This window comes from Penicillium griseofulvum (genome assembly GCF_001561935.1).
Source record: "Penicillium griseofulvum strain PG3 chromosome Unknown contig_80, whole genome shotgun sequence".
NCBI classification, from domain to species: domain Eukaryota; kingdom Fungi; phylum Ascomycota; class Eurotiomycetes; order Eurotiales; family Aspergillaceae; genus Penicillium; species Penicillium griseofulvum.
In genome coordinates, this window is record NW_024467471.1 from 6341455 (window position 1) to 6365213 (window position 23759).

The 23759-nt window shown below is 46.8% G+C and overlaps 8 protein-coding genes across 8 annotated transcripts; 2 read left to right on the top strand and 6 right to left on the bottom strand.

Annotated features, from left to right (window-relative positions):
- Positions 1-163: 163 nt before the first annotated feature.
- On the top strand, positions 164-881 carry PGRI_032570 (coiled-coil-helix-coiled-coil-helix domain-containing protein; the record flags this gene model as incomplete). The annotated part of the gene is made up of 4 exons (XM_040790970.1): positions 164-183; positions 261-488; positions 542-674; positions 783-881. The coding sequence occupies 4 exons, from the start codon at positions 164-166 to the stop codon at positions 879-881; spliced, it is 480 nt and encodes a 159-aa protein (XP_040647923.1).
- A 1484-nt stretch (positions 882-2365) lies between these two features.
- On the top strand, positions 2366-4114 carry PGRI_032580 (glycoside hydrolase family 71 protein; the record flags this gene model as incomplete). The annotated part of the gene is made up of 2 exons (XM_040790971.1): positions 2366-2449; positions 2498-4114. The coding sequence occupies 2 exons, from the start codon at positions 2366-2368 to the stop codon at positions 4112-4114; spliced, it is 1701 nt and encodes a 566-aa protein (XP_040647924.1).
- Positions 4115-4659: 545 nt separating this feature from the next.
- Positions 4660-8005, bottom strand: PGRI_032590 (putative GABA permease; the record flags this gene model as incomplete). Its single annotated transcript, XM_040790972.1, has 4 exons — positions 4660-5620; positions 5699-5771; positions 5824-5937; positions 6439-8005. 4 exons carry the CDS (start codon positions 8003-8005, stop codon positions 4660-4662), a joined length of 2715 nt encoding a protein of 904 aa, XP_040647925.1.
- Positions 8006-9239: 1234 nt separating this feature from the next.
- PGRI_032600 (putative jumonji family transcription factor) lies at positions 9240-13704 on the bottom strand (the record flags this gene model as incomplete). Its single annotated transcript, XM_040790973.1, has 4 exons — positions 9240-11010; positions 11180-13138; positions 13202-13299; positions 13423-13704. The coding sequence occupies 4 exons, from the start codon at positions 13702-13704 to the stop codon at positions 9240-9242; spliced, it is 4110 nt and encodes a 1369-aa protein (XP_040647926.1).
- A 1566-nt stretch (positions 13705-15270) lies between these two features.
- Positions 15271-16370, bottom strand: PGRI_032610 (acyl-CoA thioesterase; the record flags this gene model as incomplete). Its single annotated transcript, XM_040790974.1, has 2 exons — positions 15271-16185; positions 16260-16370. The coding sequence occupies 2 exons, from the start codon at positions 16368-16370 to the stop codon at positions 15271-15273; spliced, it is 1026 nt and encodes a 341-aa protein (XP_040647927.1).
- Positions 16371-17884: 1514 nt separating this feature from the next.
- On the bottom strand, positions 17885-18490 carry PGRI_032620 (Acyl-CoA N-acyltransferase; the record flags this gene model as incomplete). The annotated part of the gene is made up of 1 exon (XM_040790975.1): positions 17885-18490. The coding sequence occupies one exon, from the start codon at positions 18488-18490 to the stop codon at positions 17885-17887; it is 606 nt and encodes a 201-aa protein (XP_040647928.1).
- Positions 18491-19052: 562 nt separating this feature from the next.
- On the bottom strand, positions 19053-20555 carry PGRI_032630 (Ergosterol biosynthesis ERG4/ERG24; the record flags this gene model as incomplete). The annotated part of the gene is made up of 2 exons (XM_040790976.1): positions 19053-19064; positions 19116-20555. 2 exons carry the CDS (start codon positions 20553-20555, stop codon positions 19053-19055), a joined length of 1452 nt encoding a protein of 483 aa, XP_040647929.1.
- Positions 20556-21091: 536 nt separating this feature from the next.
- PGRI_032640 (uncharacterized protein) lies at positions 21092-22633 on the bottom strand (the record flags this gene model as incomplete). Its single annotated transcript, XM_040790977.1, has 1 exon — positions 21092-22633. One exon carries the CDS (start codon positions 22631-22633, stop codon positions 21092-21094), a length of 1542 nt encoding a protein of 513 aa, XP_040647930.1.
- Positions 22634-23759: the final 1126 nt, after the last annotated feature.

Here is a 23759-nt window from a genome sequence, read left to right on the forward strand (position 1 = left end):
CAGCCTGGACAACATGTTACGCTGACCTAAGCACAATCCAACCAGCCAATCACTGACGAGCCAAATTTCATTCCACCGCAACCCGCAGCTCTCTCGATCTCCAAGTCTCGTCTCAATTGCACCTCTTTCCCCTCACCGTCGTCCTGACAAGCCACCCGTCGCCATGGCCCAAAGAGATGCTCGGTATGCACCTTGATTTCAATTGCTTCCTCCCTGTCAAGCTCAATGTGAGACGCTAACCTCTATCCCTCCGTGCACAGCTTCAACCAGACTGTCCTGGTGGACACCACGCCTATGCCCGATCACATTCCCAAAGTGGAGGAGATTGGTGCCACATCTGCGCCCCTGATGAGTGCAGCCTATTTTATTGGAGACCGCTGCAAGGCCTTCAATGATGACTTCATGAAGTGCAAGGACGAGGCCAATGGCCGCGGGGAGATTGACTGCTTGAAGGAGGGCCGGAAGGTGACGCGCTGTGCCGCTAGTGTGTATGTTTCTTTTATAATCTTTGAGTTGAGAAGGCGATATTGACCCGTCACAGCATCAAGGACATCAACACCCACTGCCTCAGCCAGTTCAAGGCCCACTGGGAGTGTCTCGAGAACAACAACCACCAGCTCTGGGAATGCCGCAGGGCCGAGGTGCAGCTTAACAACTGTGTCTTTGACAAATTGGTATGATATACTCCCTTTGCCTTTCAATCATCCCAATCACCCCGCATCCATCGCATCCGCTGTCACCCCCAGACTAGAGCTAATATCCACTTTTCTTGTTTCTTGTAGGGCTTAAAGAAGACCCTCCCTGGTGCCCCCGAGAACCAGGTTCCTGTTCACTTGCGCCCCAAGCAAAAATACGCACAGTACCCCGGTCCCCAGTGGTAAACACTTTCCCGGTATACTTTGTCCTCTCTAGACTCCCCTTGATTACACCCTTCCCCTTCCCTCTCATAATCTGGGCAACGTCTTTTTTCTATATCACTGTTTTATTTGGATGCTCGGCCGTAAATGCGGTCTATGTTTGTGTAAATATCTCTTGGCATCATGAATGGTTACGTGGTTTTCTGCTCAATTTCCAAATCTCCAAATCTCCTTGCCTTGCCCACACGGATTGGGGAATATGTTTTCCAACCCATTGCAGTTCGCAATGGCATGGTTTCAAGTTGGCAGTAGCACGAACTCACATGCTGACCGCTGGCTCGAATACATCCTCGGCTTGATGCATATGTAGGTAGCCATTGCAGTAAAGAAGCTAGGCACAGTACACCTTGCGGGTATCACACACTGACAATCCTCGGCGGGGAATCTTGTATACACTGGCTACCGCTCAGACTCACCAATGTACCGCAGAGTCTTGCCATGTATATAACATGTCCCAGCTACGTTTTCCTTCCGATCTTTGACTCTGTCCAACTCATAACAACCAGGTGTGGCCGGTTTTTGTTCTGGGGCCTGTGTAAATTCCTCAATCCTCAACAACTGGCACTCAATACTTATTGACTATCATTCTAGGTGGTGATAGTATACATGTAGGTAGCGCTATGTGGAACATAAAGCTTAGCTGCCGATTATATTGTCTACAGATGCTTCGGTCATTGCAAAAAATAAGTACGGATAATATCTTGCTGAGTATATCGAGCTCTGTGATCCTAGACTAACAAATCTTTGAGAGATCTGATCTAACGATATTTTCTCTACCAGAATACCGATCTAGACTAAGCACTTTTCCGGGCTGATACAAAGGCTTAGCATCAACCGTTCTGCAGAGTCTGAACTGAAATGACCGATTGTTACATTCTATACGGAGTAATCCGAAGGAATCCATAATTCTCATCGTCATTCACCTGACTGGATTGCAGGGTTTAGGCTGCTAGTCAATGTGTGTAATTGAGCCCTAATTCCGGCCTTCCGACTTACTACATGGTGTAACCAAGCCTTTGAGATAATGCGAAACATAACTAGGTAACTTTTTATTGAGGATCAAGATTCTACTTACCACAGCATGGATTGGTAGCAGTGGCTGGTTTGGTAATGGAAGTGTATGTGAACTATCTCAGTACAGAAAGCAAGTTATACAACCCAAGTACGAAGGCCCAAGGTATGAAAAGATGCAAAGAGAGAGAGGCTAAGAGTGAGGCCAAGAGTACGCTTAGATCCCGATGTACGAATAGCGGACCTCCGGCATCTATCTATAGACATCTCGAGAGGGATAGATGCAGGTATCAAACTCTCCACCGAAATCCGTGCATGTGCAACAAGGAAACAAGTACATACATAATTTATACAAAAGCTGCCCTTATTTCTCTTGACGAATCTCCATATTTAGGTGCTACTTGCCACTATAGTCTGAACCACACACTCAGGTTGACATGAAGTCGACAATATTCTTGATTCTATCGTTATGGAGAGGCGTCCAAGACGTCCAAGCAGCCGCCGTATTCGCTCACTTTATGGTAAAGTCCCTCAACTATGGTTTATATCTCTGCTAACCTCTATCCCAGGTATACAACTCGGAGAACTTCACCGTCTACGACTGGGAAATCAATATCGCAGAAGCGCAAAAGGCCCACATCGACGCCTTTGCCTTAAACATCGCATACAACTTCCCCACAAACAACCGCTCCCTATCCAACGCATTCACCGCCGCAAACGCTCTAGACTTCCAACTTCTATTCTCATTTGACTACGTAGGTAACGGTGCCTGGCCAGAAGGCGAGGTGATCGGTCTACTCCGAAAGTACGGAAAGAACAGAGCCTACTACCAACACAAGGGTAAACCCTTCGTATCAACCTTCGAAGGCGCCTCCAATGCCACAGACTGGGCCACCATCAAACAATATACAGACTGCTTCTTAGTACCGGGGTGGTCCGCCCTAGGCGCGAAAGAAGCACTCGCTGTCGCCCCAGGTGTTCCAGACGGACTGTTCTCATGGGCCGCATGGCCCGAAGGCCCAGACCCAATAAATACATATGTAGACTCAACCTACATGCAATGGCTCAAAGACACAGGCGAACTGCCGTACATGATGCCCGTCTCGCCGTGGTTCTATACGAATCTGCCAGGTTACGGGAAGAACTGGATCTGGAATGGTGATAACCTGTGGTATGACAGGTGGCAGCAAGTAATATCCCTGAAGCCTGAATTTGTGGAGATCATCTCGTGGAATGATTACGGCGAATCGCACTATATCGGCCCGCTGCATGAGGGTGCATACGCGACCTTCGAGATCGGTAATGCAAGCTACAACTATGCTGCTGGTCACCCGCATGACGGCTGGCGCGACTTCTTGCCTTTCATGATAGATGTCTATAAGGGGGCTAGGGCGAATGTCACCACCGAAGGCGTCACTGCTTGGTTCCGTCAGTCGCCTGGGAAGGCTTGTACCAGCGGTGGCACTATGGGTAATACAAAGACGCACGGTCAGAAGGAGTTTCCACCTACGGATGTCTTACAGGATGAGGTATTCTACACTGCACTTCTGCGAACTGCCCAGGATGTAGAAGTGACGGTTGATATTGGTGGCGTCGTACAGGATGGGAAGTTGAAGAATAAACCACACGGTCCAGTCGGCCTTTATCATGGCAGTGTGCCATTCAATGGTAATACTGGGCAAGTTATCGTGACGGTATCTCGTCGAGGAGAGACCGTTGCTGAGATGCGGGGTGCATCGATATCGGAATCCTGTCTGGATGATATTCAGAATTGGAATGCCTGGGTTGGCACCAACTTTGCTAATAATACCATTTCACGTCATCCGCCTTCTCCAGCTCCGACTTCGACTTCGACTTCTGTTTCTGTTTCTACTGCTTCAGCTCTTTTGTTGCTGGGGAGGATTCCATTTATTGTTTTCGTGGTTTTGGTTGCGAGTATGGTGGCTGCGACAACGCCTGTTCAGCATGAGAAATTGGTTTTGACTGTCCCGATCTCAGAAGTTTCTCCATTGGTCTATAACATTGGCGCCAGTGATGGCAATGCTAGAAGCCTATATAGCCATGGTACTAGCTATGGTTTATATCCAATCGACTATCCTTACGCAACGACAATGGAGGCTCCAGTCTTCACCTCAACCGGTACCACAGCTTTCGCATACGACTCTTGGAATTTGGACTGGTCTTGAAAGTATTCTATAGTTAGCATGCAGGGTCTAAGTTATCACTACATATCCTGAGCAATACGATATAAGGTCCGAAGAACATTAAAGATGTCGAGACCATTCATTACTTGTTGACCTTGGAAGGGTATTATCATATTTATGTCTTAAGAGAATATCACAGGCCAAACTTTCCATTTTGAATAGAAACAAAATAGAAACCAAAAGCAGAAAATGATATACATTATCATCTAAGCTTGTCTAAGTCCTATACATCTAGACTGATGTCTGCATCTATAAATCGATTAAGTCATTTTAAGACACACGTATCACCCCAAAAGAAAGCCGAAGATAGAAGTAAAAGGAATCCGACCTGAAATTGAAACCCATATATACTGGACAAAAGAAAAATAGAAAAATAGACACAAGAAGGTAAAGAGCACCAAGGTAGATGAGTAGGGATGATGTGGGAATAGTCAAGCAATGCCAATGAAGGGAAGATGCAGAAAGGAGTCAAGAAGCCGAAAATAAAAGAAAAGAGTCAAGGTCAAGGTCATCGTCCAAGGGCCCTTTTATGGTAAGATAGGCATATCCACCATCTTCAGTCGCTTAAACTTCCCAAGCCTGGCCTTAACAGCCGCCCAGCCAGTCTTAAGCCGCTGCTCAACACGACGATCTCCCCTCAACCGCATCCAGATAAGTAGCATGCCTAGCATAGCAATATCAAACAAGATCTGCCGGACAGCAACCCAAATCATCCACTTCAGCCACGCCCAGAAACCAGACCGACGACGCTGCGCAACAGACCGAGCTTCCATCTGCTCACGCACAGCAGCAATTTCAGCCGTCATTTTCGTCAAGGCCTGCTCGACACGGCGGCGCCAGCGACTGTCTTTCGGTGGCTCCGAGTTGGAATGGGAATCTCGGCGATGTGGAATGAGTCCTGTTCCACTGCTGTTTGTACTAATACCAGAGGCAGGATTGCGTCGATGTTTGGGACGGTGCGAGGAGACCTCGGTACTTGTATGTGTGTTGGAGCTAGCGTCCGGGTCGTGATCGTGGTCTTGATCTCGTTCTTCGTATAAGCTATCACGAGCTTCCTCAAACTCTTCATCATCCTCATCATCATCCTCATTATATCGACCTCCATCCTCGTTTCCTATACCCCTCCGTCGTCGATAATACTCCTCCTCCTCGGGCTGGCTCACTGGACTGAGAACCCGTAACCGAGAATCCCGATCCTGTCGACTACCATCCCGTCGATCAGGACGGTCATATTCCTCCGATTTAGCCAATCGGCTCCCGATACTCCCATAGGCACTGCGCGATAAGGGCGGGACACCAACAGTATTCAATGGGGAATCGGAGGAGGCGTTAAACTTGATCTGGTCCCAGACGAACTCGAGCTCTGCAACTAGCTCGCATGCTTCGGGGGTTTGGGAGGCGTATTCGTGCATCGTGTCGATCAGTGTCGAGATGTATCGGCGTTTGGCTTCGGTGCGCGACAAGTCGCGTTGAGCGTACCATGCATCCCTACACAAGACATTGTTAGTATTAGATGTAGAACGATGTTCATAGAGCAAAATCCACATCTAATAGCGAAGAACATACCATTTCTCGCACTCCGCATGTACCTCCGACGTATTCCCAATCGGTCGATCCATTACACCTTCCACATCCCCCTCTAATCGAATATTAGCTCCTGCTTCCCCATTTCCGGGTAATGCGACACTCACCCATACTCTGCTTATACAAGCCATATAGTGCCAACCGCTCGGCAGCGGGAGGTCGCGCAGTGCCGGTCCGAGGAATTCTCTTAACTGTATTAAGGGCATGAACAAAGACTCGATCTATGGATGTCAGTAGAATCCGAATGCGGGCGGTATGTCAACACACACCTACAGAGTCCGACATGACGCGATAAGCGGTTGCCCTGTCTTCATGGGAGCGGGGTTGGGCATCGGCTTCTAGTCCTCATGGGGAGGGTTTGAAAAATACTATGTAGTATGTTGATATGTTATGAGGGGAGTGAAATGGGGGGATTGTTCCGATAGGAAGTTGAGATTCTCCCTGTGCCTCGGGTTGTGGTTTTTTTTTTTCCCCGGAATGTTGTTTTTTAATTTTTCCCCAGATTGAACTTGAATTGAATTGAAATAGAATAAATAAAAGATTCAATCCAATTAAAAAAAAATATAAAAAAAAGGAGAAAGAATATGAGAATGTTGGACCGCGGCTCTCGGCGATCAAGGCACTTGTGATTGTCCCGAAATTACGTTCTAACATGTTCATATGCAAAATATATCCTAATGTATCCTAATAGAATGCTTTGAATTGTTTAAATATCTACTCACTCGGTAACTTCTTCATAGTCTCCAATGGTTTCTCTGCATCCACCGGTGTACCTGTCATAAACTCCGTCGCTGCGTGCGCCTCTTCACTGCTAACAGGAGGACCAGTAAAGTGCTTACGGGCATAAACAAAATACCAGAAGATACTGATACCAGCAAATCCAGCAAAAACAACACTGGCGTAATTCATAGACTCCGGTGTAACAGGTAATGTGACAGGCATGCAGAAGAGAGCGACAGCCAGAATAATCCACACAATAGTCACACAATTAATGGCAAATCCAAAGCGACCGAGGGAGAAAGAAGAATCTTTCACGGCCCGGCGACCTCGGACTAAAGAAATCAAAATCGGTAAACCGTAAGAAGTTGACAGACAGATAGTAGCCACACCGGTGAAGGAGTTGAATGCAGCGGTGGAACCGAAATAGATCAGTCCTAATAAGCCATCCACGACCGCCGAGAGTACTACAGCCCAGACAGGGACGTCCAGTTTTTTGTTCACCCGACGCCAGAGCTTGAAGCCAGGAATAGCGCCGTCACGGGCGAATGCATACGTGCAGCGACTGGCAGCCGTGAGGGAGCCAATCCCGGCGAACAGCATAATCCCCAAAATCAGGAAGAGTAAGCCAAAGCCACCGCCTGCAGAACCAGTAACTGTCTTGAAGAGACGGCCGATGGGTTGGCCGCTGGCGACTTCTCGCAGCATCTGCACGTTGGGCATCACGAATAGAATCGGGATTAAATAGAACAAGCCCGTGACGCCAGCAGCTACCACGGATAATACAATTGCCTTGGGTACCTCGCGGTGGGGGTTCTGCACCTCTTCACACATGGCAGCGACCATTCCGTAACCCGTCAGGGTGTATGCTGCCTGCAGCAAGCCCACGAAGAAGGCCCATCCATCTGGCCAGCCACTCTGGGAGGCATCATAATGAGCGAAGACGTATTCGGCGTCTCGGCGGTTGTCGGCCATTGTCAAGAGCGTGATGAGGATGATGATGACGCTGGCTGCGGTCCAGAAGATACAGACTTTATTGATGAGATCGAGATAACGCGAGAAAAAGATGTTGACTAGGGCACAGAAGAGCATAACTGCCCAGAACATCAATACGGTCTGCCAGGCGTTGGCGACAAAGGATTCATCGAAGATGGATATCGCGCTGAGTATCAGTTGACCGCCGGAGAAGATGATGCTCAATGTGACGGTCCAATTACCGACGAGGGTTAACCAGCCATCAATGAAGGACATCAATGGTGCCCAGCGGCGCGTCGAGAGCATGGCACTCCAGTAATATACGCCTCCGGCTGTTGGATAGACCGCGCAAATCTCTGCGAGAGATGCGGCGATAGCGATTGAGATCAGGGAGACGAATACCCATCCCCAAAGTATAGTGACAGATTGACCGTCGGCGAGGGTGATGTAGAGGGTTGTGCTCAGTCCAAAGGGAGCTGCCATAATAGCAAAGGATAATCCGAGGATACTCAGCATACTCAGGTTTCGTGGTAATTCACTCTTGTAGCCCATACGGGCCAATGCCTCATTGGCAGCAACATCAGATGGATTTCGCATATTGGTGTGTGAAGTTGAACATTAACATTCCAAGTAAGAGTTGATATAAGAAACCCCGCATGGAACAACATACGCGGTCCGGGACCGCGCACTAAAGTTTAGGTGAGGCAAAAACGGTGTGAACGAATAACAGAAGGAATCTATGGCTTATCTCAGATAGATAGATATATATATATATATATATTTTTTTTTCTAGACTTATAAAGGTCTTATGACTTTACATAGATAAGACAATTTTGACCCACTTAATTCCCCCTATTTTAGTATTATGATAGATATGAAGATTAATATATTTGTTGTACGGAGTACACATGTTGATAATACTACCTACTATTTCCATCTGACTAGATTGTGGCTGAGTAATATATTTGAATACGAACACCAAAACATTCATGGATAATAGTACGGAGTAGATTATTGAGTAATGAATATCCCATTCTACTCTCGAGCTTATACAACATAGATACCAAATTCATAAAGCGGAGTTCCCCAGTGTTTGACATCATAAAATGATCTACAGTGGGGTTACCAACAGCGCGGCAGAGCTCCAAAGAGAACACATATACTGGAATACGGGATATGCTACGGAGTACATGATTTATATTGGACTTTGTAAAAGAAATTTAGGAATTGGAAAAAGAATATTTGATTGCACACATACATCAAGGTCACGCGAGGTGACGGCTGCCACATCAATTCCCCAGAATTGATGAGCGCCAGGATATATCAACAAGGGGGGGGATTAGATCAAAGGTTAAAATCCAAGTCCAGTAAAAGGGGTATCAAAACAAATGTCCAGTGACCTCGCTGGAGAGATTTTTTTTTTTTGGGGTTTATCTAATAGAACAGGGAGATCAGTGGAAGGGCGAAAGTAGGCCCTGAGTTGTTGAAAAAGGGGGCGAAAAGACGAGGGAAAAAGGGCTTTTTTTCTTTTTTCGGAGGAACCGTGCAAGTTGAAAAAAAAAAAAACTCCGTCTATGTGACTGAGGTCAGACCGCCTTTTCCAGTCGCGCCTTGAATAAAAATGAAATGAACGTTGAGTCGTGACCAGCCAGCTAGTGCCAACTCCAAATCGTAAAAGAAACAGGACCATGATCGTCAGTCGAGGTCGAATGAAAAGAGAAAACGCCCATTCATGCAGAGTCGTCAGTCCGGTGAAGTCGTTACATGAAATGCAAATACAGTCGAGGTAAACGCGAGTTTTTTTTTTTAAAAAAAAGGTGAGACGAGACATTTATGGACTTAGTCCGAGGTCATCGTTCATATCTGGGCCAAAGCCTGCCATATCGACAGAGTGTAAGGATCCAGGTCCCTTGCCCAGAGAGATGTCGGAGGATGCATAGTCATGTTTGAGTCGTTCGTGCGGTCCGAAGATATGTGGTCCGAAGAACGGTCGATTCTCGTCATTGGGGGTATTGCCATCCCCGCCAACCCACGGCCCGTTCTGCCAGAAGCGGGTGTTGGCTTGCTGATCTCCGAACAAATCGTGGTGGTCTGGATGAGGGTCTGGGCCGTGGATGGGGAACTCATTTGGCGACTGGTATCGTAGATGCGACCGACCGAAACTGGAGCATGGAGAATCTGCGTGGAGCGGCATATCTAGACCCGAAAGAAGGGGAGGATCCTCCACCGGGGTAATGTCAATTGTCGGATTGTTGGTTTGCTGTGCCAGAGCCGCCGACAATCGAAGATTCGACGATGAACTTTGCCGGCTGTGACTAGCCGACCGCTCGATTGCACGCTGCACGAAGCTACCACAGGCCTTCAAGATTTTTTCCTGATGCTCCTGTGGCAAATTGTTGAAGTAATCGTTCGACAGTGATGGCTTGGGCGGGTCATCTGCCGCAGGAACCAATCCATAGGTAGTCTTGGCATATTCAGAGAGACCGGACGGCATGTTGTAGGGAGATTGATAGACATTGGGTGCCAGCGACCGCTGTTGATCAAGGTAGGCATATTTTCCAGGCATCTTGGCAGCGGCGACGCTCCCTCGATCAACCGTCTCCTGCTTAATTCCTTCCGATTCCTTCTTCTGAATTACATCAAGTCGCTCACGGTGGCTGACGAGTGAAAACCGGAGCATCTGAAGGAGCCTCGTGACCTCCTCCGACCGCATATTCAGAGTTTGAGGCGGTAGTAGAGTGCCATCCGCAGCCCGTGGCTGAACCCGTTGTTGGGCCATGGCCAGCTCCAGTTTTTCAAGGCCATTGGCGGGAGGTATTGAGCCCATAGGACCTAGCAGAGTCTCGACGACCAATTCGGGGCTAACGATAGTGTATCCGGCAAAAACATTGGCGTGGTCGGTAATCTGTGCTAGGCGGCGGCGAGCAATAAGTTCTCGAATATTGGCAAAAGTATTGGTGGATTGGAGGTGATGCTGCTGCTGATGCGACTTGGCCGAAGGATAGGGGGCATGACGGGCAGACTGGGGTAGAGTTCGAAAGGCCGACGGCATCGCAGTTCCAGCAGCAGCACCGGTAGCAGGTATAAGAGGAGGAGGGAGGTGCTGCAAGGCAGAAGAGGGCGGTCGGGATTGAGGGGTGTTGACATTCGAAATATTCAAGTCTCGGTAGGGAGGGGTAGCATAATGAAAGTGGTGGGGTGAGATCTTCGATGCACGAGCGCTGACATCCATGCCAAGCGACTTGACGCTGTCCAGGAAATTGGCCCGTGGGTTGTGGATGGACACGCTAGGGTTGTGTGTATACTGTGCCCTACTTTCGGTGGACTGCATGCCCAAATAATACCACATCTCTTGAAGGTTGACCGTACGTAGTGGGGCGAATTGGTTTCTAGTGCCATCCACCGTTTCGAATTCGGCCCACTGATAGGGAGATCGTGAATCACCAAATGCACTGCCTGCCGCTGGTACCGCTGATTCTAACTCTTTTCGTTCAGGTTTTCGCGCTAGGTGGGCTGGGAGGGGTTGAATTCCTAGTGCAAGGGGTGTAAAATTGCTCTTACGAACAACTAACATCCATCGATAGGGCATTTCAATCACATCTCTGTAGATTTATTAGTAAAAGAGAGAGAAAAAAAGAAGAGGGGAAGAAAAAAAAAAAAAAAAAAAAAAAAAAAAAAAAACTTACCCCCTTGGGAAAAAATTAAAAAAAAAAAAGAAAAAAAGAAGAGGGGAAGAAAAAAAAAAAAAAAAAAAACAAACAAACAACTTACCCTCTTGGGAGTACTTTGAGTAAAAGACTTCGTTCCGAAGGACGATTTTCAAGAACAATGGCGCCATTAATCTCCTTGTCGGCTTGAAATTGGATCAAATTTCCTTGCGCCAAACGACGAGCCGATTCGATTACCCGGCGATCCACATCGGACGATTCACCCAAGACTCCATTCGGTCGCTTCTGACGATGGAATTTGCATTTCAAATCAACACTCGGAATTGAGTATTGAGTACCATCGTCTGCAATCACAGCAATTGCACCTTGCTCAACTTGAACACCTGCTAAAAGGGCACAAGTTGCATGATAAGCGCGCGTGCATTTGCCAAAGTTACACTGGAAGCAGGCACCGCGGACTTCGCGGCAAAAGAGACATTTCAGACCCAGGCGAGCCTTGGGGATCTTATCAATGTCACACACAACTTCCGTACCTGATGCATCACGGAGAATTGTGGTCTCTTCAATGAATGCCGCACACCGTCTATGCGCATGCCCTTTACCATCTTCGGTCGGAAGAAGGTCCTCATAATCCAGATTGTTGGGGCATAACAAACACGGAAACTTCCGTGGTCCTTCGGGGTGGAGTTTGGGTCGTTTGCTGGTCGGCCCGTCACCCGGGTTCTTCCGTTTTCGGCCACGAGTGGATGTCTTCTCAGGCACACTACGTGGCGGTGTAAGAAGGTCGGAAGCACCTTCGAATCCGTCGAATTCGCTCTCAAATTCACCATAATACTCAGGTGTGCTCTCGCCACGTAGCTTGCGCTCAATCTCATCCACATCGATCCAGACACTGTCTGCTTCGCAGTGGCACTTCTTAGCGATGCGGGCATAGTCTAACCATTGCTCGGTCGCGAAGTTGACTGACTCGGCGCAATTGTATCCGACGTTATATCCAGAGTGGTACCCATAAGGGAATGTGATGACAAACTCCCCTTCGTAATGAACCAATCGGTTGACAGTAATCCCATATTGCGATTTAAGAAGGCTAGGTGAGACGAGATAGGTTTTGTGGCGAAGGAATTGATCGCAGTTCTTCGCATCACTTGACCAGATACTGCGCATGGCCTGTTCAAAGCGAGGTGCATCTTCTTGGGAGATGCTGTACCACTGCTTAGGGGCACCGAAGTGGATGTAGTTGATGCTGTACAGATCTACATCCTCAAGATGCCAAGCAAAGGTAGCCTTCCACATGCCCATGTAGAGATAAGCAGTGTTGACCCCAGGAACTTTCTGCCCGAGAACATCCAGAAGATTCGGCAATTTGGCGACATTCCAGGTTTCCGTAGAATCCTCGAAGAGCGAACCGGGCATGTCAGCACCGTACATCGGGTTGTTGTACATGAGCGACTTCCAGTAGTTAGTCTCAAGCTCTTCGCATCTTTCCGCAGTATATTCTTCGTGATCGTGGATTCGGTAATCAAATCCTGTGTATGCTTCCTCATCAACTTGATCCATAGGATCGCCTCGGTTGTTCTTTCGGCGCGAAGTCACGGACTTAGGCTGTCGTCCCTTTGGTTTTGTAGTGGGTAGGGATTCGCCTTCACTTAAATCCTCAGTCTTTGGCTGCACGGGGTTGGTCTCGGGTGATACAGGCGTCGGAGGACCCTCTAATCTGGACTTTTCGGTATCATCTGCAGGGGGCTCCTCTTTGACCTTATTTGTACGCTTAGGTGGACGGCCAGGCCGGCGCTTCTGGCCTTCAGGACGGACAGACGGGGGCCGTGGGGTCGGGGCCGCACGGTTCACGCGTTCTTGGTTTCGGCGTCTCTCTCCTCGGCGAGCAGGGGGTTGGTGGCTACTTTCTTCACACAGACCCTTCCACTGAGGAAGGTTGTACGAGCGTTGGCGTTCGATATTGGCTTGGGTGTATGTACCGTGGGATCCGTGAAACTCCTGCATGATGGGGTTCTTTACTCGAATTTTCTTGACTGCCTCGTCCAGGGGTGGAAGAGACTCAGACCTTTTAAAACGAACAACACCATGAGCACAGCCATCCACACTGGTCGTAATTTGATCCACTCACCATTCTTTTGGAGGAATGACTTTCACGATGCCTGCCTGCATTCCATATTTATTGATTTTGTTGATGAAGCCCTGGAAATCTCGGAATTGCTCCATTGTCTAAAACAATACCCCAGTCAGCCTAGCTCTATAGGGTGTAGGCTTTACTGCCCAGCGTGATGGAAGACACGAAATCTCTAACCCCCGATCATCGAGGAGCTGGAACATTCGGGCTGTACTCACCGGCTTAAAAACAGGAACCTTGCCGCCGCCATAGTAATGATCAGGTTCAAATTCTTCAATTTCCTCAACTTTCTCCTCCACTTCCTCTTGCTTAATCTTGGTTGTATTTGGTGCAGGTGCAAATTGGTGGTCGAGCTCGAGGTCGGATAGCTCGGAGGGCACGCCTTCGGGCGCTTCCTTCTTGCCGTTCGCACTCTGCGGTGGAGTGATGGAGACGGATTCAACGACGGGTTCACCTCCAAGCGAGTCGCGTTGCGACTGGTCGAGTACTGTCGCCATCATCGAGGGTGGCAGAGGAAGGTTGGGGGAACGGTTCGGTAGATGTGATTGCCGTCGTCGGATAGTGCGACCGCTGATCGACGGCGAGAGGGAAGTATTTCCCAGCGGTCGGGGAAATTTGCAACAAGAGGTGCGACCGAGGTGAACTGGAGTGCGATATTGTTGAAGTCAAAGGGCACCCGTATTGGTGGTGTGAGGGTTGTTAGTACACTCAAGGAGTGTACAACGGAGGTACTTGAAACGATTGCGATAAGCTCTTTCGGATGATTGCTTTTGCCTAGACTGAACGGAAAAAGCAAAATGTCTTAGTCAAGTCACCAGCACAAAAGCAAGGATTCGTGCGGTAAAAGATGAGAACAAGAGGTGTAGTCAGAGGAAACTCTTAAAGCAAAAGATCATAAATCTGCAAAAAGCAGCGGTTGGTTCTCCATGGAAAAGGTAGAGTGCAGTAGTATCAGAAATAGACCAATCATGCAGGTGCTGGTGACGCTTGAAGGTGGAGTTCACGATGGGCTGATACTGAAAGGAAAGGCAGGGGCAGGTGGGCACAGGGTGAGGAATGATGGGCTTGAAATTCGACAAATCAGAGCGCAAAGATGGGAAGGGTGGGAATCGTCCGATCAGAGAGTAAAGTGGGCGACTTTGGCCTGGGCGCCTAAGGAGCCGCGAAATGATTTGTACTCCGATTTCGGGTGAAAGGATTGATCTTAGGGGATGATATTGATCGCAAACAAGTTTAAACTTACCAAATCACTGGAATGACAAATACTGCCTATGAAACCATAGGAAATGAAAAGAAGCAAAGGTGGTATCACGATGGTCAAGATAGAGCTTGGTCAAAGCACCTTGAAGCTTTGGTTGTTCTGGTCACATGACAATATGTAATTTAAGATGATGTGTTATGTTACATGTTAATTTACAGTGAAATTCGGAACATTACAGGTATGAATATGACAATACATGTTATTGTCACGGGCTCATAATCTCGGATAGCATCGGACCCCTTGATGAGATCAGCAACATTCATAGCCCTCCAGGGCTGGAGCCCCTGGAGCCCTGGAGCTACATCCAGGTGTGTTCAGTGAAAACAAGGATTTTATGCTATACACATAAATAAATACTCTAATTATATCTCCTAGCATTATTGTTAATCTCACTTCCCATCAGCTTATATTATCCCAGAAAAAGCAAGGTGTTCGATGAGGCTCTGCGATTTGGGGGTGGTTGCACAGTGTCGTACATCATGTACATGTAGGTAGATATGGATGCATTAATGATCTATGTCTATATGTAGCCAGGTGAAATATAAGTACACAATACTATGTACAACATATGTAACTCGGGACCTAGATTGTATTCGGTGCAGATGTACGGAGTACGGAGTACTCCGTAAAGAAAAGTACATGAGACTAGGTCGGTCCTTTTTGGAAACTAAATTGTAGATCTGTGGATGTATGATGGTTGTTTTGTATCTCCGAGATCTAGTATTACTATGTAGTTAGAATATTGAGGCCAAGGCGCTTGGATCAACTTTTGTATGATCGCCAGCTATGTTGTAGCTCTTCAAAGTTATTGCACCCATTCATCGAACAATTTGGCATCCATATTAGTATATCCATCGACAACCTCCAATCCCCGCAAGCGTTCCTGTTCAATACGCTCCCAGGTCCACTCTTCGACATTCCACGAGTCGGTATTCTCCTTCTGTTGCTTATCCAGTACCTCCTGCCCAGGAATATTGTCATCATTCATCTTCAATACTTCCCGAACCAACGATCCGTCCATGCCTCCTGTAGCCGTTATACCTTCGCCATTACCAGGAGTATCAATACCGGAAGCTTCGGCCGATGAGTCGACGTCGGCTAGTGCGGTCTTCGTTTCACTCTCTTGGGGCGACGTGGGGAGGAATCCGCTAGCGCGCAGAATCCGCTCCGGGGGAACGGTCAGCCGACCCTTTTTGACGACGTACTTGCTAACGCCCACGGCAAGGATCACCTTTTCGTCACTTCTGCGGCGTGCAGGTCGCATGAAGCAAGTCAAGACGTACAGCCACTTTGCATCCCAAGAGAGCACCTTGGAGTGCATCTCATATAGTTCGAATGGCTTAATTTCGCGCTTGAACGTACAGTAAACAGACCCGAGCACAATCAAAACTGGCTTACGCCTCGGCGCCGGCTTTCCCTCTTTCTTGCTGGCGACTAGGAACTCCTGGTCTAGCTCCTTGCTCACATTGCCGACTCCAGGACTATAGATTCGGCTCACGAGCGCTGTACGTGAAACGTCGAGATCCGTGAAGTAAGTGCTGTTCGATTTATGTAGATTGTAATCGGTCTCAAGCAACGGCGTACGAGATGTGACCATGCATGGCACAAAGATGGGATGCGTTGGTTTCCCTCGGGAATCCACGATAATTCTCCCCTTGGGAAGAAGTGGCGCACTGGGTTTCAAACGCAGGTTGCCAAAGAAATGATACAGCAGGCGGAGCTATTGACTCGGTCAGTAGTGTAGCATATCGCGGAGAAAGGTCCTCCTGAATAAGGGGCCAAAGGAACACTTACGTGCCAGACAAATGGGAGACTTTTCAAGTTAATCACTGCCAGAAACAAGGCTAGATTTCTCCATGAGGCGAGCGATATTACACCTGCTAGTATCTCGCGTGTATTCTCCATGATCACGACTCCAGGTACCGGTAATTGAGCCGGGAAATAAAGACAGAAAAGAACGTCTGGTCGTTTCGTACAGGTACACAACGTTTTGACTAGGATATACTCCAGTTCATCTATAGGTGTCTCGGGGGATGAGATCGGTTTCAAAGTCTTGGCCAAACCACATTTGAAGAAATACGGAATGTATAACAAGGAACGGAATGGCAAGCTTAAGTTCACCTGAGGCGAGTCTTAAAGCCCTGCTTATCACAGATGATGACCATCGCCGTTTTGTTGGGAGCCGAGGCATGGCACGTGATATTATGATTAGTCAAGGTCCGAGGGCTCTCTGGGGCTAATTTTCCATGTTAATCAACCATTCTGGTTCAAAAAAATTTCGATGATACGATATAATTGATATGTGAATAATTCCAATAAACTATGGGTTCAAAGGAATTGATTGTTGGCTGAATTTTTATGCATTAATCTAAATATATATCGCCGCATTCGCCCTATAGATCTATGATCTCTAAATTGGTGAGAAAGTTGTTGAGCCCGTTCAATCTCCCATACATAACTATGGGCTTTATGCTTCCTAAAAATAACCCCTCAATCAAGGAGAACAATCTAGTTTTTACCATACTGTGCTTGGGTAGTTGGATTTCCCATACTCATATGCAGAAGCATTGAGAGTGCACCATCATCTAAAACTAGCGGGAAGGGAAAAAAGAGAAAATACTGACCATATAAGTACGTGCATATGTATCATTAGGGATAAATATTGTAATTGTGCGAAAAGGTTGTATGTGTTTAAGGTATACCATACATATGTACCTATGGTAGATATGAAGTGAATCAAGTCAAGAGAGATGACCAAGAACGCCAGTCTCCCGAGGTCTGCACCTTTTGCCCAACTTAAACTTCCAACTGCGACTCAGTTCAGCAGATGTGTTATGGAACATTCCATCGTAGGGATATTTCGGATTTCAATACGTACGGTTTATATTTCAGATCTTCCAACTTGATTCTCCGCATTGGATCTCTGAACACAACGGCCTGATCTTACCGCGTTGAAGGCGGAGGCAGCAGAAATAGTCACACATTCTGTTGTCATCGGGGACCAAAAATACCTCTTTTGTAGACCTGTGCTTCAGCGGATTATAAACTGCATGGATGATAGGGAACTATGTGGTCTTACTAATTACCTAGACTTGCTCGCTGTAAGTATATGTTTAGCATTACAATAGTCCCAACTTGGAACTAGAGCACAATACTTCATATTCATTCCACATTTTGGCGACAGATGTCTCTTTTCTTCTGTCCGTTGACGTTATCTTGATTGATACAGCTCTGATCAATGTTGGTGCCCGAAAATTACTCGGATACATGCTTGCTGCCATGGGTGTGGCTCTGGCGCAAGACAATGTACTTTGCAATCTTCATCCACAACTGACCCCCAAATAGTAGAGAGAATTGAAAGAAAATGGATAGTAGGTGTATATTCTTGGATTCCCTCGCCATAAATAACATTCAACCATCTATATCGTAGAAAATTCTCGCATCATAGCCCACATAATGAAATCCTCCAACGAATCCCAGAACCCTTTAGGACATCTCTTGCTACCAACAACAGTGAACCCTTGTTTTAACCAGTAGGCACCAGTGTCTTCTTTAGTGACCCGAATCATAATGCGTATCGGAGACGACACATCTTTTCCATTGACCCGATACCGCCGCAAAATCTCTTCTTCACACGCCTTCACAAGATGCCCAGCAATGCCTCTGCCGCGGTATTGTGGACCTGGCGGAAGTGCAACAACGGCTAACTCATAGTCTCCAGGACAGGCATGTCGGTGAAGCATTTGATCCACGAATCTATTGTGGGCTGTGTTCTTGTCCTCAACCTGATTTGCATCATGCCCGTTTTCGGTAGACATCCAAAGGCCGTCATCTGTCCACTTCTTCATACTTGCGGTCCCGATGACCTCGATCTTTCGATCTTTCCCATCTCCAACAAGTGCCACTGCGGTGAATCCGTCTGCACCGAGCTCCTCGGATAGTGTAGAGTCAGTGTGTAGTCGAGTCTTGGTTGTGGCAAACTTTAGTTTAGTGGTGTGGCTGACACGGTAGCTAGCGTTCACCATCTGGGTGAGGTCTGAGATCCAGGGTTAATCGAGAAGATCTGATGATGTATATAGCTTGATATGGAAGGTCATTTTGGGATCCATGTTTGGGTCCGGTATTGGGAAGGCCAAACTGGAGACCAAATAAAATATAAAATGGTCCACGAGTAGCCTGCTCGTCTTATTCAATAAGCACTACACACCAATTTACTAGCAACACACTATCCGCTAGACTACTTTTCAGTTATGTCCGACCAGCGGAATTTCTCTATTCAATTTCCACTGTGGGGTTGGTGAGTCACAAAAGCCCATACCATTGCCGGCCTCGGAGGTTTGAGTATCCGAGAGCTGAGCTGATACGGAGGATTACCAAAACCATCTATATTCCCGAGATATATAGTACAATAGCGCGATTTACAAGTCTTTTGGAACTCTAAAATCTGAAACTAAAGATGATTTCTTTGACCTATCTGATCTGTAGGTAATGGTCCAGGATTTGTTGTTGCAGAAAAGGTAGACATGGGGCATCAATGAACCAGAAACAATCGAACCATAATCATGGGGGTCCATAAGTCAGGGAGACTTAGATCACATACTGTCAGGAGTGAGTATATAGTTTCAAAAAGAAGTTGCAATAAAAACTCACCGGAATGAAAAGGCTTGGCACCTGCTTCTCGTACTCATCCCATGTCTTCCCATACTTGGTTTTACATTTGTTGATATCCCTCATCGCACGATGGCCAATCATGACCGCAAAGAAGACAGGGTAGAACCAGGGAAGGGGACTATCAAACCCAGTGATCAGTGCCCACGACAAAGCGAAAAACATATCGCAGCTGTAATGGATTTTGCGAGCCAGTCCATACCACCCATCAACAAAGATAGTATCGCCGTTCTCCGTCACAAGTGTTTTTGGGTTGTGAACATGTCGCCAAGGCAGCTGAGGGAACGTGTTGCGCTCGACCTTTTTTCCCTGCTCCGTCATGCGGAAGGCGTTCTTCTGGCTGTTTGCAGTGTCCCAGACCCAGTAGACGCAAAGATATGACACGAAAAATAGTGCCAATACATTTTTGTTCCACGCATACGTCGAGGGGTGGCGACTCGCCAGGTACAGAATGCAGTGACAGTAAGACATAGGGACACCGGCCATGTTCCAAAAGATCAACAAGAATCCTAGTTTCTCCTGGTACATGTCCCACGTTGTGGTGATGAGGTGTTCTGCCTTTGCACAGGCGTTGGCGTAGAGGAAATGCGCCATCAGAAGGAACAAAACCTCACCAGAGACGTATCCGTAGCTTTCATATTGGCGAGTGGCAGCTGCGCAGCTCAAACCTAAGAGCATGAACCATGGAATACGTACTTCATAGAACATTTTAAAGTCCAGGATCCCAAACAAACGTGGGTTGAGTTCGGCTCCCATAAAGAAATCATAGATTGGGTAACCAGTGATGCGATGTTCGGCACCGCGAGCAAATGCAGAGAAGTAAGCGAAAAAACTGGCAAGAAACCCCGAAAGAATGGCCACAGACATCAGAGGGCCGAACTCATCCAGGATAGTGTAAATTGGGAACAGTCCAATGCAGTGCAAAATGGCCATGATGAGGATTGTGAAGTACAAGCTAGTGTAGGCTGAACAATAATACTCCAGCTGCGTACCTCTCAGATGGCGAAGAGGCTTCCCATGGCAAGTGTACCCAGGCATGAAGAGATAGCATGCTGCCTCGAAGATGTAGTATGTCCAGTAGATGCGCCATGCCTTAAGGTGCGGAAATGCACCGGTGTAAACAAGGTAACACAGATGTTTTCCAAAGTCCGTCCAGGACTCCCCATTTTGCGGCAGAGGTAGCTTCCCATCATAGTAGGCAGCACCGATCCACATGTACCACATCAGCAGCGGGAAGCCAATCATAAGTGCCAAGGTTCCGAGTGAACCACCGAATTCGAATTCATCCGAGTAGTCCACTTTGGTATCCATGCCGGGTGCCCATCCACCAGCGATTTGCACTTGCTTGAAGTTCGCGCGAGAATTTGCGTGGCCGACAACCGTCGGGTTGTCCTTTCGGCGAGACTTGACTTGGTCGTCCATCTTGAGAACTTGATATATATTAATTGAGATAAGAATTCAACAGATTCCAAATTATACTCACGATGAAAGAATAGTAACAACTACGGAATAGAGAAGAGGGAGAAAGGGAGAGAGAGAAGAAGGGAAGAAAATTGAAATGAGAGGAATATAAAGAAGGAGCGATAAATAGGAAGGAGAGTAAACCTTGGAAGGCACCACGGTATAATGGTTTACTCCGTGGTGCCTTCCACAGTCCCAGTTCCCGTTTGGGTTTAGACCCCGCTGTCTTAATCCCAATTAGGTTTAGATTCCGCCACTAGTGATATATCTAGATTAGGCAAAAAAAAAGGGCACTTCTCAAGTCTATGGGGTATGTAGCTGCAATATTCCACATAAGACTTTTTTAGAAGATTTAAAACTAGTTGAATATAGAAACTGTGTTAGAAACGAAGCCATGGCTATTCTTTTACACTTTGATTTCTTCCTCAATTCATTAGATTAGATGGGCAAAAAATAACAAAAAGATATCCCAAACTAAATAAATACTGTAAGTCAAATTACCCGCCTTCCGATTCTTCATATAAATTATCTGAAGCATATGAATGATCGTCAGGTGCCTCTCCAGGAGCTTCTTTAGGATCTCCAGGTATTTCCTCATCTGTGGTGGACTCAACCTCAAATCTTACCATAATTTTGCCGCCGACATTCCAAATGACCGCTCGAGCGATACGTCTCGTACCTCTAGGGAGAGATGAGATGAGAAGGATAGCAGCTGCTTTGCCCAACTTTGTGCCGAGCAGTTCCTCATACTCAGGGGTGCCACGTTCGATTTTCTGACATGGCTCAAATTGCTGAATTTTGAAACGAAGTCCAAGTCTGGGGTAGAGTACCTTCAATATATATGGTTCAGTCTCCTCATTGATGACGTGTCTAAACATAATATACTTCAATGTGTCTATGGGACGGTCTATCGTGTACACGGCGTGGCCAATCTCATTCCACTGAAAGTTATCGTACCTAAAAATGGAGTGAGCAACAAGAAGACCTGGTCCACATATATGTGCGTAGCTATTGTTTGCATATTCACGCTGAAATGCCTCTAGGACCTTCGGGTCCGTGACTCGGTCTGAAATCGTGGTATAGCGGTAGTGATGCCCCGTGGTAATGAGTCCTACTGATTCTGGTTCGCCTCCGTCCATAAGGTCGCACGGGTCATCCAAACCAGCACTGCCCACTTCGAAAGTACGGGGTGACGGAGCTTGCAGCAAGTCGTTTATGGTGGTCATTATCGGGGAAATATAGCAGTTTGGTTCGTTTGGATCTTCTAACCAGCGCTGTAGTTGAGCCCCTTTTGCTCGGTAGGTGGCGACTTGTGCTGCCGAAGGCTTTTGATCTTCCTTCGTCCACCCGAAGGGAAGTACTTCCGAAGTGTCGTTCGATGAGCTCTTACCATGCTCCATACCCTTCTGGGCTATGCCTGCAGAGTACATCAGCATTTCCTCTAGAGTGGAGTTCAACAATTCCTCTGGAGAGTGGATCAACAAGCCATCGCCCGGGGAAGTCTCTTCCATTTCAAAATCAATATGTTCGGCACTGTTAAGTTCGCTATCACTTCCCAGGGAGGTTTCTGATACTTCAATATCACTATATTCAGCACTGTTCAAATGGACACCACTTATTTCAGGTGTGAAATCTGTGCGATAATTGTGAAGTGGCGGCGAGGGAAGGGAGTATTCCTCATTGCTACTGGTAGCTTCACTGCTACTGGTGGTCTTCTTCTGAGGTTTCACCTTCTTCTTGGGCGCAGTCGGCTTCTGGACTTTACCTGGCTTCAATGGCTTTAGGGGCTTGGGTGGCTTTGCTTTAGGTGGCCTGGGGGCTTTTTCTACTACCTTCTGATGGAGAGTCAACTTCTTCACCTTTGGTTCCTCCTCTTCGGGAACTAGGCGTATAATGGGTTGGACTGGGGATATGACTGGGGTTTGAACTGGAGATTGGACTGGGGATTCCTCGTCGGGAACTAGGCGAATGATGGGCTGGACTGGGGATTTGTCATTCCTGCGCCCGCAACAAATGAGACTGCAGCAGAGACGCCTCATTGTTATAGTTGACGTAAGGTGTACGTTGAAGGAACGGTGCTTTGAAAGAGTGAATGGATGGGAGTGATTAGGATTAAAGAAGAACGTTGATGATATTTGGTGTGTTGTGTTTGCTGAATGCTGGAATGGAAAGAGACGGACACAACCGCAGCTATATACCTTTTGGCCAATATATCTGTCCCTGTTTGACATGTGGTTAACCTCTAGTCCTTAGAAAATGATGAAACATTATGAAAAGAGGGTCACCGAAATAAGACCAAGTAGAACAAAAGAAGTGTGAATCCGAACAATGGAGACATGTGCATAGAAGAAGTTTAAAGGCAAGATAAAGAGACTCGAACTTGGACAAGGGCTATTGATTACAAAAATTCAAAGATAGAACCCTCGGAATAGACAAAGAGGGAGTCTCACAATGTCCATCCGATTAGACCTGTGAACCTGGAGTAAATGAGTCTCTTTCACAGGGCTGAAACGTCGACCAATGTATAGGTCTCAGAAGGTTGTCACCAAAGTCTACTATTCTTGAATATTTAAATGATGAAGGAAAATAACAAGAAAGGATAAGAGATAGCTTGAACTCTCGAATATAATCAAAAGTTGGACAGGGCAAGTCAAAGAATATCAAGATATTAACCATGGTAAAGTTAGAGTCAGTCCATCTGGTCAAAATGTATATAGTAGACATTGGATTGAAAAGCAGGGGAAGTGCATAAATTCTTTGAATTCGGCCCATGAACACGTTCAAATTGAAAGTATCAGAGAGGATAAAGAAAAGGTGTAAATGTTATTTTTTATTATTTTATTATTTTATTATTTTTTTCTTTAGGGCAAGCCAGCAAGCCACATGTGCCGCTGACGTCCTCAAATATATTATCTGAACCTATTTAGATCTCGGAAAAAACGGAGCCTCAGTACTTTTGTAAGAATTTCCGTATTTGGCGTATTTGAAATGAAACAAAGCCGAGGATTTGAGCTATTTTATATGGTTGAATTGGTCTTATTTGTTACCGGATAGTTGCTTTAGTCTTGGCTGACTTGGCTGGCTTGGCCATTACAATTTTATCTTATATTTTCTTTTATATTATAAAATGGTGGCAGTGCTTAACCGATAATATAAAAAACAAAT